This window comes from Phalacrocorax aristotelis, chromosome 25 (genome assembly GCF_949628215.1).
Source record: "Phalacrocorax aristotelis chromosome 25, bGulAri2.1, whole genome shotgun sequence".
Taxonomy (NCBI): domain Eukaryota; kingdom Metazoa; phylum Chordata; class Aves; order Suliformes; family Phalacrocoracidae; genus Phalacrocorax; species Phalacrocorax aristotelis.
This window is the reverse complement of record NC_134300.1, coordinates 1,910,487-1,924,429: the sequence shown is the minus strand read 5'-3', so window position 1 is coordinate 1,924,429 and position 13,943 is coordinate 1,910,487. Positions and strand designations below refer to the sequence as shown.

The following is a 13,943-nucleotide window of genomic DNA, read 5'->3' as shown; positions in this document are numbered from 1 at the left end:
CGCCGTGCAGCGCTCAGCATCGGGGCTGCGTCCCGCACCTTGACGCTGCTCCGGTAAAAAGAGCAACCATTTTCCAAGCTGAGGGATGTCCCCAGATGAAATCCTCCCTCCCGGCAGCACAAAATGTGGGTGCTGAGAGATGAAGGGGCCTTTGCAATCTCAGCTTTTCCCTGCTGGAGGAGGAAGGCTGAGAGTCTGCATCACCCCAGGGCAGAGTTCAGGTGACTGTTATGGGAAGGGGGCCTCGGCTGCTCTGTGTTTGTGTCAGTGCAGCCGAGCAGAGACAGGGCTGTCCCCCGTTAGCGTACCCTGCCTCAGGGGCGAGCCGGGCAGTCCGTGTCCCGGCAGAGCACAGCGCATCGCTCCCCAGTAGAGCCATGAGGATCCTGGGTGGGAGGATGGATCTACCAAATCCTCGACTTGAGAAAAAAACTTGAGTGGGAGCCGAAACCTGCCCGCTCTCCTGCATGTTACACGCTGCGATGGCTGCGAGGCCAGCACAGATCGGGCCTGGCATCCCCCGTGGGGAGGCTCCGGCAGCCAGCTCTGCTCCTTCCCTCCCTCCTCCCCGAGCCCAGCCCGGCAGGATGCCCGGAGCAGCCCAGCATCAGCTGCGGAGAGAGGTGGGGCCCTGCTGGCGTCCTGGCAGGGGGAGAGGAGCTGGCCCTGGGGGTGGGCAGGCGAGACGGGAACAGAGGAGGGACAGGGAGCGCAGAGCGAGAAATAAATACAAACAGCCCATCAGGCTCTCGGGGGAGTTGGGGGGGCCCAGGCGGAGTGCTGTAGCCAGGGAGGAGGGGGACGTGTGTGCATGGGCAGGGGGATGTGGGCCGTGCGGCGGGGCTGGAAGGAGCTGGCGAAGGGTGCGCGCACCCATGTGGACGTGTGCCCACGCGTGAAATAAGAGTGATTTGTGCGTGTGAGAAGGGGCCGCGGGGCGCGCGTGCGATAGAGGCACGATGCGCGTTGCATCCAGCGCGTTATCCAGGCGTGCTGCGCGTCGCCCGTGTGTTGGTCTCGGGGCGGATGTGGCTATTGCCACGAGCTCATTAGGCGAATATTGTTTTATAATCGGTGCCATAGCAATGGTGAGGCAGGCTTCTCGCTGCCACCTGATCCCTCTGCCTCGTCCGCCGCTCGCCCTGCAAACTCCGAGACCATCTGCTGATCCGTGCCACGGGCTGGAGTCCGCCCAGGTGCCGATGCCCATCACCTGGGCTTCGCCTGCCGTGCAGGGGAGGGGGAACCAGCCCCTGGGGCCTGGGAGGGAGGCAGGAGGGGGGGGCCGTGACCCCCAGCGCTCGGTGGAGGGAGAGGACAAAGGTGGGAGACTCCAGCAAGCAAACTGCAGGGAGGGCACGCACAAATACGTATAGGTGGGATGGGTGGCGCAGGGATTTCAGAGCAGGGAATTTACTCATGATGAGGACAAACTAGAGCAGGTCTCCTCAAGACAGAGTTTAACAGAAGAGTTCAAAATCGGAGGAGGGCGAGAGGCAGAGACCAAGTCTAACCCACAAAAGAGATCGTTGTTTCATGGTTAAATAGAGGATCCGTGTTTCAAAGCAATACCTGTGTATTCTGGGCACCTCTTTCTTTCACTTTCTTTCTCTTTTCTTACCAAACTTTACTACAGGTGAATTTTACAGCAGCGCATAGGCAGGACCTATGGGGTGGTTGTTGCTGCTGGTAGAGCCTGTCTGGGAGAGGCTGTCCCTGGTCTGGGCACCCACCGGCGCTCGCCCGCCCCACACACGCATCGTGCAGCTGCGTGCACGCGGACACGCACGCACGCCGACACCGCACGGACACGCAGCCCGGCTCATGCATGCACCCGGCGGGAGCCACCGGCAAGGCTGTGCCGTCCATCCCGCTGCTTCTGCGGACGCTGCTCCTCATCCCACCCTGGCGCAGGGACCTGCCTGCCTGTCTGTCTCTCCCTCTCCCCTTTCCACGCTCGCTCCCATCTCTCTATTTCTCCTTTATGAAATATGCATGGAGAACAGATGTCGCCTTCTCCCGGAGCACCCCCACCCTCCTCTCTCCCTCCCTTCCTCCCTCCCTCCCTCCCTCCCTCCCAGCCCACCACCTCCATCCACCCTCCAGGACCACATCCAACCTCCACCTCCCTCCTCTCCCGGGGGCTCCAACCTCCCGCACAGCCAATGGCATCCCCTCTCTTGACTTTAATATTTATGAGGGGGGGAGCACCAGAGCGGCCAATGAGGCGGCCGGTGTCGGACCCGGCGTGCGAGGCTGGGGTGTATATATAGCGTATGGGGCACATGCCTCCTTGGGGTGTCCATCTCAACGTGCGGTGGCCCGCTCGCACTCCTGCCCAAGGAGCAGCATGCCCGGGCCCCAAGGCTGCCGGGGTTCCCCCTGACCCCCCGGGTCCATCCCGCAGAACAGGACGCTGAAACTTTCTGCCTCCTCAATGGATGGATGAGCCAAGCGGTTCCTCCCTCCCTGGATTACTTTGAGCTTCATCCTGCTGGAAGAAAAAAGCTGGAGCCCAGGAATGGTCATCGCCTTGGGGGTAAGGTGGCTGTCCTGGGGATGGGTGAGCGGCGCTCCTGGATGTTGCTGCGAGGTTTGATGCTGCTGAAACGGTAGCGTGGCAGGTGGGGAGAGGGACGGCGAGATAAGCAGCGTGGTCTGTGCGGGAAGGTAGCCCTCCGCGCAAAGCCGCAGGCTCTCTCGGGAATGGGGCTTGACCTTGGTGCCAGGTTTAAGGCACAAACCCACATGCACGTCCTTCGCTTTGGGCTTGGCGGCGGCATGGGGGATTTCTGACTGGGGAGAAAGAAACAGAACCTCTGCTCAGATGGCCTGAAAGTGGGTCCCGGACACACTTTCGTGGCTAGGGAGCCTTCAAAAATGGTTACGCTGCTGGTCTGGAGTGCGAGGAAAAGGGCAGGCGGGGAGGTGGGAAGCGCTGCTTCCCATCGGGGGTTTAAGCATTAGTGGGGTTTTGCTGAAGGCAGGAGTGGGGCAAGTGTAGGTGTAAAGGAGGCTCTCGCAACAGATGAGTTTAGGAAGATGGGGGTTTATGGTTCGTCTGAAGGGAAGAGTGAAAAAGAGTCCCTTGGAGGACAAGTCACCCGTGTGAAGGAACAGCTTTTTGAGGACTAGACTAACCCAGCGAAGGAGGAGTAGGATAAGGAGTTTATCTGAGCCCAGTACTGAAACTTGTCTTCATGCAAATGGTCCGACGTCTCCTTCTGCGACTGAGAACAGAGACCCCCGCGCAAGACTCCTGTCTCCCGTGTTCGATACACCTTAAATTCACTCCCAAGGACACCAAGACAGCGACAGCAGTGCATCCCGCAGCCTGTGCCCTCTGCGGACCGCGGCAGACCAGTGAGCGGGTCCCGGGCTGTTCCTGGGCCAGGTCGCCATCCCAGTCTGCCCAAGGAGAAGGAGCTTTTGGAGCCTCTCCTGCTCCAGGATGAAGTGACAAGCTCATGCCTTGGTGCTGGTGTCTTAGGAAGGGACAGGAGGCGGTTGTTTGTCTCCTTCCCTGCCCCGTGCTGAAGTGCTGGGGCCAAGGGGCAGCGCAGCCCCGCAGTTTCTTGCCGGGGTGGCTCACCCACACGCGGACTGTGCCTCCAGCACGGTCCCGGTGGGATGGGGCAGCGCCTGAGTTTGTAGAGCAAGAGGAGAACAGGCCTGTTGTTTTCAGAGCAGCAGCGCCAGGATAAGAGACAGAAGAGCGGTGACGCTAGTACAAGAGATTAAATGCAGTTCCCTGTCCCCAAGGGTAGGAGGGAGAGTATTTAAAGAGAAGCTGCACACAGAGGTGTGGAGCTGCCCACCTGAGCGTGATCCTGGTTATCCACAGACCCGACTCCTCGCCACGGCCCAGGAGCTGGAAGTGCAAAGCTGCCGTGGCACGTGTCCAACCCCAGAGCCGACCTCCCCTCCTTCTCCCGGCCCTGGCTGCAGCCTCTCCGGAGCTTGCGCTCGTGGCTGGAGCAGCAGCGCTGCCCCGCTGCTGGGAGCCGCCGCGGCTGGGAGCAATGCTCCAGGGATGGCTATTGTGAGCGGGAGCGGGGCGGTACTGCCGGCACGCAGGGAAACACGGCCATGGCTACAAGCCTTGCTCTCCGGCCAGGCACAGGCTTGCTTCGTGTGGCGGTCACCCACAGACACGCTCCTCCCCAGGGCAGAGCCGCCGGCAGGGCAGGGCTGCTCCCCCCGCCACCGAGCACCAGAAAGGAGGTCCAGGGTTTGCAGGAAGGGGACAAGAGCAGAAGGAGAAAAGAAATTAAAGCGGGAGGGGAATGGAGAAGGTTAAACCAGCTGTAGTGGACGGCTACAACAGATGTGGCTAGTTCAGGAACTTGAGAGATGCGCTCCTGCGTTGGTCGTGGTTCTCGGTCCCCGGCTGGTTTGTCTCTGACGCTGATCTCAGGGAGAGCAAGTTAAACACAAAACCAAACTCAGCCGTGCTCTAAAACCAGTGCAGTTTATCACAAGCTCGAAGCCTTGAAGGGCATCTCCGTGCATCCTGAAAGCCACGTTTCCATCAGCCCTTCCATCACCTCCAGGCTAAGGGCTTCCCAGGAGTAACTTTTTCTTTAGGATTTGGATGGTTTACTCTCAGGCATAGCTGAAAGGTTTTGTCTTATAGAAAATTAAGTCCAGGTTAATTTTTTTAGTTAAATCTGAATATCACAGTGCAAGGGTGAGTGTGGGTGTGTGCACGTGCACAGAGATGCCTGACTTGGGGTAGGTTCACGAGCGTGGGTGTAAATTATTGTGCATAAATGGTTGTGGGATTCTTGCAGAGGAGTTTTCGACAGGGAACATTTGCACATATGTGCTGGGAAATGTGTCTGTGTGCGTGTACATGTGTGTTTGTGTAAGCATGCAAAGAAGCAGCCGCGTACGTTTTGGGGGGGGCTCAGAGGGGCCGAGCAGATGTTTCTATACACGCTTACGGGGTTCCTTGTGCTTCTTGGGCAGTGCTTCTGCAAACGCACATCAAGGGCTCTGCCAGTCTTTTAAAGCGGGATGTGGGCTATTTCTTCCCAGTCATCGCCTGTCCATATTCGTTTAGTTTCCATTTCTCAATCGTATGGCTCATTACAAGCTTGTCAGGCCTGAGAGAGGTAATATGTTGTACATCTCTGCCTGGCTGCCTTCCCAGCCAGGCTGCCGTCTCTTCCAGCAGTAGCATTTCCCCATCTGAAGTTTGTTCCCCTTCCCTTTGCTCCACCCCAGCCCTTCCCCTGCCCGGGACTGGGAAGATGCTCCTGTGGCAAGAACCGCCTTTCCCAGACCTGTTCCCGCGGTGCCGGAGGCGTCTGTGCGGGCCCGGGGCCCCTGTGCCAGAGCCGCGCGGGGAAGGCAGTGGGGGGGGAGGAGAAGGGAGAGGAGAGGCAGCTTCCCCGGCCGGCAGCGCAGTGTCCCGGGGGGAGCGGGGAGCCAGCGTCTATTTGGACACATCAAGCAAAGCAGCTGTGTTGGGTTCCATATGTCGGGGGTGCCAGGATCCATGACATACGGGCTCATTTAGTATACAATAAGCCCCCCCTTCCTCTCGCCCCCGCAGTCTGTTTTTCCCCTTCGCTCATCCACCACCTGTCATCTCTCCGGAGAGCCAGGAGAAATGGCTTCCACCTTCTCCCAGAGCCGCCCCACCGGCTCCCGCTCTGCCGCCCGTGACCGGGGACCCGGAGCCCCATCCCACCCCGACGGGGACGGGTTTGTCCCCTGCTCCGTGTTGGGGCCAAGACCTCAGGGCAGGTAGAGCAACCAGCCGTGCTCTCCCGCGTCCGCCGGGAGCCGGGCGGTACTGAGAGCCCCTCTGCTTCTGTTTTCTAGAGCACGCGGAAGGAGTTCGGCTCTGACACCTGACGGCTCCGAAACTGGGTCCTGGCACGGCTGCACGGAAGAGCCCGCGGTCTCTGTGCACGCGCGCAGAGGGTATTTATTTATTTATTTTATTTATATGCATCCTGCCACCTTCCTTACGTTATTTATTGTGAAAGCTGTCGCCCGCCCAACGAGTTCTCCGGGGAAAAGGGAAAATTTTGCAATTCCCTTGCGGAGACTGTGTGTGATGAGGAGGAAGAGGAGGAGAATAACCAGGGGCTCGCTGTGATCTGGAGACCTTATCTTTAAAGCAGAGCAGTTTTGCTTCGACATCGTACCCGGCCTGTCCTCCTGACGTACCACATCTCTGAAGCGTCCGTCTCTCTGTCCGCCCCTCTTCCGCAAAGATGATGCTCAATTCGGACCAGACAGAGATCGACCTGCCGCCGACACACTCCGAGTCCGAGTCCGTCTTCAGTGACTGCGGCGGCGGCCGCGCGGGCAGCGCGGAGGACGCCGGCGGCGTTGGCTTGTGCGCTCAGTCCCGGATAGCCGAGCCAGGCGAGGCCGTGAAGAAAGACCTGCAGCACCTGAGTCGGGAGGAGCGGCGGCGCCGGCGGCGCGCCACGGCCAAATACCGGACAGCCCACGCCACGCGGGAGCGCATCCGCGTCGAAGCCTTCAACATGGCCTTCGCCGAGCTGCGGAAGCTGCTGCCCACGCTGCCGCCGGACAAGAAGCTCTCCAAGATCGAGATCCTCCGCCTGGCCATCTGTTATATCTCCTACCTGAACCACGTGCTGGATGTCTGAGCTGCCCAGCCTGCGTCCGTCTGTCTGTCTGCCACGTCTCCTACCTGAACGTGTGCTGGGCGTCTGAGCCAAGAGCTCGAGTCCGTCTGTCCATCTACGACCTGAACCACATGTTGGGCGTCCAAAATGCTGTGCCTGTGTTCATCCATCTGTTCAAAAGGACCAAGTCCCCGGCTGTCTGCTCTACCCCTGACCTGAACTATGTTCTGTATTTCCCCACCACCAAGCCCACGTCTGTCTGTCTTTCCATCCTGCCTGAGTCAGGCTGGATGTCTGGTCCATCAGCCATCTGTCTGTCCTGCTGGATCTGCTGCCTGAAGCCTGTGCTGGCCATGTGTGCTCCCAACTTCTGCCTGTCCTTCTGCTGCCCATCCCACTGAAAACTGCCTACGGGATCCTGAGCCCACATCCGTCAGTCTGTCCGCTCCCTGACCCACAGCGGGAGTCACTGAGCCCAAGTCTGTCTGTGCATCACCTCTTTTTTAAGAGCCACAAAAAAACGGACCTGTGAAACACTGCAGCACCAAGCAGCCCCGGGGTCTTGTCCGTCTGTCTGTCCGCGCCTTCTGCCACCAGCCATCCCACCAGCACAGCCAGTCTGGGCATTTTGTCCGTTTGCTGCTGCTCTGCCCCTGGCACCGTGCTGGGCGCTGAAAAGCCCTCGTCAGGACCCTCCTCTCGGCAGAGGGAGCACAGCCCAGGCGCACCCTTGGGCGCGGAGCAGCTCCTCTGTGTGTGCCCGGGCTGTTCGCAGCCCGAAAGGAAGCACAAAGCGCGGCGCAGACCCGGCCGGACCTGGCCACGCGTTCCACGGACGGCGGCGGCAGGTTGCCCTCGAGATGGAGCAGAGAGGCGTGCTCGCTGTGCTGCCTGCAAGGTCCCCGGAGCAGTGCTGGCCCCGCTCCCACGCCAGGCCGGAGCAGCACCCGGGCTCTCTCCAAGCCCCTGCGTTGCACATCTGGTCTCCCCGAAGCTCAGCGCTCCGCTCCCCAAACCCGTGCATCCCAGGCTTTGCTGCCCGACCCTCCTTTGCACTAGTGCACAACGAGAGTGAAGCCCCCCTGGCCCGGCCCTGCACCGACAGACACATCCACCCCGGGGGCACCAGACCTCCCCGTGCAGCACTTCATCCCTCCCCACTCTTCCTCGCTCTCCCCTTCGGTGCTCCTGGTGGAAAAGGCCGGAGCGGGGTCACAAGCGTGGCACGTGCCCCAGCGCGGGGGGGACGTTGGCGCTCAGCTCCCCCAGCGCCGCGTCCTTCCTCTGCGGCGCAGCTGGTGCTGCCGGGGCAAGTGAATGTTTTGCCTTGTTTTATGGGTTTGTTTTAAGAGTTAATTTTGCACTGGCAGTGGCAAGAGCACAAGCAGAACCCAGGTGGGGGGACCAGGACTGCGCAGAAACCACTGGCTGTGCTCAGAGCCAACGCTCTGGACTAGGAGCCGAGCCTGGCCCGTGGGGAATGGGTTGGGGCTGCTCCCCATTGAACCCCACCGTGAGGCAGGCGGGGGTCCGGCCCGGAGGGGACGTGCTGGGGGAGACGGACTTTGGTGTGCCAGAGATGAAACGTGATGAGAGGGGCAGCGCCATGTCCTGCGAACACCCACAAACCCCCAGAGCTGGAGCAGGGGGTCCCAGCAGCACCTGCCCTCTGGGGTCCCACCCTCCGCTTTTTGCCCCCCCCCCCCGAGGCGTTGGCCGCTGCCTGGGCCGGGCGTCCGAGCCCCACGGCCTTCCCAGCATCTTGCAGAACCTCCTGGACCCATCCCACCCCTGTCTCTGCCGCCAGCTCCCAGCGATGCCTCGCTCCGTACCTCATTTTCCCCTTTCCCGTAAAAGCGGGGAGAATGATCGCTACCTCTGTCTCGCAAGGACTCCCCGGTGGATGTGGGATCCCTGAGGGCCGGAGCAGCAGCTCCCCGTCACTGCATGGCTCAGCGGGACGGCGGCAGAGGAAAACAGAGCAGGGCAGCCCCCCTTCCCCTCCACTCACCCAGCCACGTCTCTGTGCCACGAGGATATTTATTGAATTAATTTATTGATAAATGTTATTATTTATTTGCTGTGTTGTGCACTTTTGGGAAAGGAAAACTAGGAAACAAACAAAAAAAATAATGGCCACGGCGGAAAACCAACCAACCCACCCTTGTACGCGGTGTGCCCCAGCGCGTGTTTGTCTTGGCTGTTCAGACTGTGCAAGGATTTATTATTTATGAGTTCACAAGGAAGTTGGGGAGGGGAAAATGAATTAAACTGCCAGCAAAAAAAAAAAGGAGAAAAAAAAAGATCTTGAACTTGGAGTGCCCAGCTTCCCTTTTTCTTTCTTTCTTTTTTTTGTTTGTTTTTTTTTTTTTTTAAATCTTGTTTTTAACCGCCTCCTCCTCGCGCTGCTCAGCGCGGGTGGCAGATTCCCCGCGCAGGAGTTGATGGCTGTGGCCGTGCCTGCGAAAGGAGGCGGCGGGAGGGAGGCCATCACCCGCCGCTCCGGCCGAGGGACCAGGACCTGTCCTCTTGGCACTCAAAGAGTCCTGCCCGCACCGGCTGCGCTCGGGCTCGCTCGGAGCCAGGGTGGACACCCAGGCCTGCAGTCGCCGGTTGAGCCCAGCCTGGGTTTGCTGGGACAAGCGGACCCCGAATGGCCGCTGGCGAGAGCAGAGGGATGACGATATCTGGTCCAGACATCAGCATCTCCAAACGCACCCAGTAAATCACCTTCTCTCTCCCGTGTACCCCTGGGAAATCAGCGCAGCCCCAGCGCCAAAGTCACTTGACTGTGCACCTCTGCCTAGCGGAGCCCCGGCGCTCCCCTTCCCGACGCCCCCCCAGCCCTCTCCCCCGTCCCATCGCCCCTGCAAGTGCTCTCCCCGCTTCCTCAGCCCACCCCAAGCTACGCAGGGAAGCAAGTTTGCGGCTCATCTCCTTTGTCTGCGCCGATCCCCGCGCGTCCCTGGGGGCGGGTTGCAGCTGTTTGCCGACTTGCTCCAAATTTCTTCATATAATCAATTGGCCTCGGCTGCAGCTCGGCTCAGCAGAGATGCGTCAAAGGGGAAATAATAAACGTGGGGGAGGGAGCAGGGGAAGGAAGTGGGGAGACTTTGCACCGGGCAAATAGTGGCTGGTGGGGCACAGGAGGGGACCTGGCGGGACCTCGGCGCTCCCAGGCACCCCTTTTGTCCCAGCTCAGGGATTTCTCCCCGGTGTCCCCTCCTTGGGATGCACCGTGTCCCCGCTGCCTGCATCCAGCTCGGCTCCCAACCCCTCCACCGGCCGCCTCCAACGCACGGAGGGCTGCGTGGGACGGCCGGCTCCATCCCATCCCCGGCCACGCGCGCTCCGGGAGGCGGTAATCGGGTTAGGGCAGCGCGAGCTCCGCGGCGGCGGCTCCCAAACCTCCGCGGGGCCCGTTGTTCCCGACTGCCAACCCGGGCCCTGACATATGGTCCTCATTGTGCCTCGCACAATGGAAACACTTCATGCTAATTTAGATGCTGGTTCTGGCCTTGCTGTCATCTCCGACAGATTGGGTCCCTTGCCTGCTCTTTGTGCTTGCGGGCAGGCAGGGTGACAGGCAGCTCAGCTTCTCCTCTTCCTCCCTGAGCGGTTTCCTAGACACTTCCCAACTCTTTCTCTATTCCCACAGCTATTTCCTTCTCTCTTCTCCCCCATACACATCCCATCCCTGGCCTCTGGAGGACGCTGGTCCCGGTGCACGGGTAGGTGTGTGCCTGAGGAGTGTTTCACAATAGCTTTTCGTTTGAAAAATGCTCATGGAAAATAGTCCTGGAGGTGCCGATGAACAGACAGACGTGCATGAAACCGCTCGGCTGCTTCTGCCCGGCAGCGTTTTTCTGTCCCTGCGCTGGGGACAACATGGCAGGGATGGCTGCTGGTCCCCGGCCACCTCCCTTCCTCTCCTAAAAAGCAAAGGCCGGGGCAGGACGTGACACCCCGGTTTGGGAAGGGGGAAGGACGCCCCTCGTCTCAGCCTGCTGTCCCAGGGCCAGGCCGCCTGTGCGTGCCCTGGTCCCCCCGGGGACGTCACCGTGGGCAGCAGCTGCGTCCCCAGCAAGCCTGTGCGAGGCAGCAGTGCCATCTGCTGGGTCCCCAGGACGGGGGCCCTGCATGCTGATACCAGACCCCTGCCACCCCCCCCAGGCTGGGGACCCCCCCTTCATGCTAGCCAGGCCCTGGAGCATCCCTGTCCCCTGCGAAGGGACCCAGCACAAACCCCGCTGCGGCTCTCTGGCAGGGCTGGAACTGGGACCCCCGCAAGGGACAAGGGCAAACGGCACCCGTGCGCGTACGTGGGACCTTCCCAAAAGCATCCTCTGCCACCCAGCGCTTTAAATGCTCATTTCATGCTTGGTTCAGAGCACGAGGGTCCCCTGAGGCCACGATGCCGATCAGAGACGGGTGGCTGGGAGAGACAGGCCCTTGCCCAAAAGGGCTGATGGTCTCAGTAGATAAAGAGCGTATCTGATCCCTTCCTTCGAGACACGGGGCAGGAGCTAATGAGCCACGGGATGCCTCGTGCCGGCGACCGTGTAGCAGAGATAAAGAGCCCGTCTGGACGCAGACCAGAGACAGCAGCGTGGCAAGAGCCGGGCACGAGGGTGCACAGCGGGGTCAGTTTGGGACCCACGTGTGACCCCCACCCCAGGCGGGATCCTCAGTACGTGGCGCTGGGAGAGGAGGCCCAGCAGGCTGAGGAAGGTATGGCACGATCGCCGGCATCCTGCCGTCCCAGGGCCTGCAGACGGGTCAGACAAACATCCCTGGGGGTGGGGTAGATGCTGCTGATCCTGCCCACGGCAGGGAGAGGCCACGCACCCTGCACGCTGCTTTCTAGGACTCCTAATCTCCGGAGTTATCTGCCTGGAGCCCCTGCCTCCATCTCTTCGGAGCAGGACGCCCAGCCTTGGGACCGACGGGCGTTGGACCTGCCTGGGGTCTGGCTGTCACATGTAGGGTGGCGGAGCCGCTCTGGGCTTGGAGGAGGGGCTGGCAAGTGTGAGGGGACACAACCGCCCCCGCCTGCCCCGCTCAGGAAGGCATACAAGGACTTTGTCCAAAGACCCTGGGTCTTTCCCCAAGAATAAGGCATGGCAGAGCTGGTTCTGGGGACTCCCTCATCCCCAGGAGATGGGAAGCACCCAGCACCCTAAGCGCTGCTGATCCCAGGTGCTCCACATGGGACAGGTTTGGCAGAGGCAGGCAGGCTCTCCTGTCCTGCGAGCAGGGTGCGGAGGGAGGGGACCGTCCCCGTAAATCACAAGGTGGAACAACGCGGCCCTTCCCAGATGGCAGGGAGGCTCCAGCAACCCCAGCTGGCCAGGAATGAGCTCCGAGGGCCCATTAATCACTCCCGGAGCCAGAGTGGGAGCGAGAGGACAGCCCGGGGGGCAGCTGGCTGCAGGGGGAAGGGAGAGCAGAGGGGGCCCACACCTGGCAGCGATCCCCAAGCCCTGCTGGGTCACAAGGACCCAAACCTGGCCACAGGAGCTCCTGCACTCCCAAGGTTACACGTCAAGGCTGCTCCAGTGACTCACGCAGCCGGTTGAACCATGCAAAGAAGGGGAGCACTGACCCCCCAGCTCTGTGCCGGGAGCCAGGGGATCAGCACAGGCCGGGATCCTCCTCCCTCAAGTCTCCAGGCACAGGGTGCAGCGTGGCATCTCCTTGCCGTTTCATAGGAGGCAGAGAGGGACCCAGGGCAGCCCTGAGCTTGCTCAAGCAGCCCCAGGGAATGGGCTGGAGCTGGGCTTTGCTGTGACAACTGCAGCGTGGAGCCCAGCTGAGAGGGAGGAAGATACATGGTGGGGCAAGACGTGATGGCTCCTAGACGGGATCCTCCACGAGAGCCAAGACCCTCTATAAAAAAAGGGGAGGATAAGCTAGCCAGACTCAGGGGGTCCCTCCCAAGGTGCCCCAAGCTCTGTCCTCCAGCTTACAGCTCTGACTGCCCTTTCCCTCCCTTCTCTTTCACTGACCTCAGCCTGGACCATGAATTTTGGGATGTTGCAGTGAGGGTGTTGCCAGACACCACCCCCAGCCCCGACTTATGGGGCGCATACTGGTGGGGAGGTGACCCTGAGGGACCCAAAACACATAGGCTGAGCTGTGTCAGGGCTCAGACAGGGCAGGACTCCTTCAGCCTGACCTGGCCAAGGGCGGGATAGGACAAGGCAAGCTGAGCTGAGCCCCGAGCCCCTAGCCCCTAGCCCCTAGCCCCTAGCCCCTAGCCCCTAGCCCCTAGCCCCTAGCCCCTAGCCCCTAGCCCCTAGCCCCTAGCCCCTAGCCCCACCGCTCCTTCCCGCCCCAAACCCTCCTCCCCATTAAGGGAAAACAAGCCATTTAAATCCGGCCAATGGCGTGCGCCGGCAGGAGAGCTGCACGCCATTGGGCAGCTCGAGGGGGCGGGCCCGGCCCGTTCCCAGCCTCGCTCATTGATATAAAGCGCCCGGCGGCCCTGCCCGGCTGTTCCGGGTGCGTGACGCGCCCCCTCCGCAGGGACCCCCACGCGTGGGGTCGTCTCACACCCCCCTGCTCCTCGCCCAAAGGAGGGGCTGGCTTTGCAGGGCGTTCTGCGTGGGGGTCCTGGGCCCCTGGAGGGCAGGGGTGATGAGGTCGCTCCTTCTGGAGCGGGTAGGGGTGCTGGGCTCCCCCTCTACAAGCTGCGTGTTCCCCCCCCGCAGTACCTTCCCTGCCAGGGGGTGCAAGTGGCTCGTGGGAGCCCAGGCTCCTTCCCACGGACCCTACTGGGTGAGGGGATGGTGCTGCTCCAAAGCACTGGGATCTGAGACGCCCCCATAAGGGACCCCCACACCTGGTGCAGGGGCTTGCGTGGGGCACAGCCCCATCCCTTCCAGCCCCCCTTCTGCAAAAGGGGGGCTGCAGGTGTGCACTGAGTTGCTACCCCTTTTTTTCCCCCCCTCCCCCATAATCCCTCCTTGCTCCCCGTGTGCCCCTTGTCTCTGGTGAGGAGGGCTGGGGGGGGGGTGTCTTCCAGGCACTCCCACCCAGCCAGGTGCTGCTGGAGCAGGGGCTCGGGGCTCCCCACACACTGTGACCTGTTTCTGGGCTAAGCCAGGGCACCTTTGCCACGAGGGTCATGGGTGGACCCCCCAACCCAGGCACACGGGGGGACACAGCCAGACCCAGGCGCTGAACCCAGCTTTCATGGGTGGGGGCACCCAAGGGCTGCGGGGCATCCCTTGTTCACAGGCACCTCCTTACCCCCACCCCAAACCTGCCTGGCCCGGCTCAAAGGTGGGAGCAGGAGCACGACCCCCGGGGGGCTGTTACCCCTTA

At 61.4% G+C, this 13,943-nt stretch overlaps 1 protein-coding gene across 1 annotated transcript; it reads left to right on the top strand.

Moving 5' to 3' along the window:
* The first annotated feature begins 5,817 nt into the window (after nucleotides 1-5,817).
* NHLH1 (nescient helix-loop-helix 1) lies at nucleotides 5,818-6,738 on the top strand. Its single transcript, XM_075074998.1, has one exon. It carries the CDS (start codon nucleotides 6,231-6,233, stop codon nucleotides 6,633-6,635), a length of 405 nt encoding a protein of 134 aa, XP_074931099.1. The 5' UTR covers nucleotides 5,818-6,230; the 3' UTR covers nucleotides 6,636-6,738.
* Nucleotides 6,739-13,943: the final 7,205 nt, after the last annotated feature.

What these genes read in the sequence shown, in the direction of transcription:
- NHLH1 (XM_075074998.1), top strand. Translation starts at nt 6,231, where the DNA reads ATGATGCTCAATTCGGACCAGACAGAGATCGACCTGCCGCCGACACAC.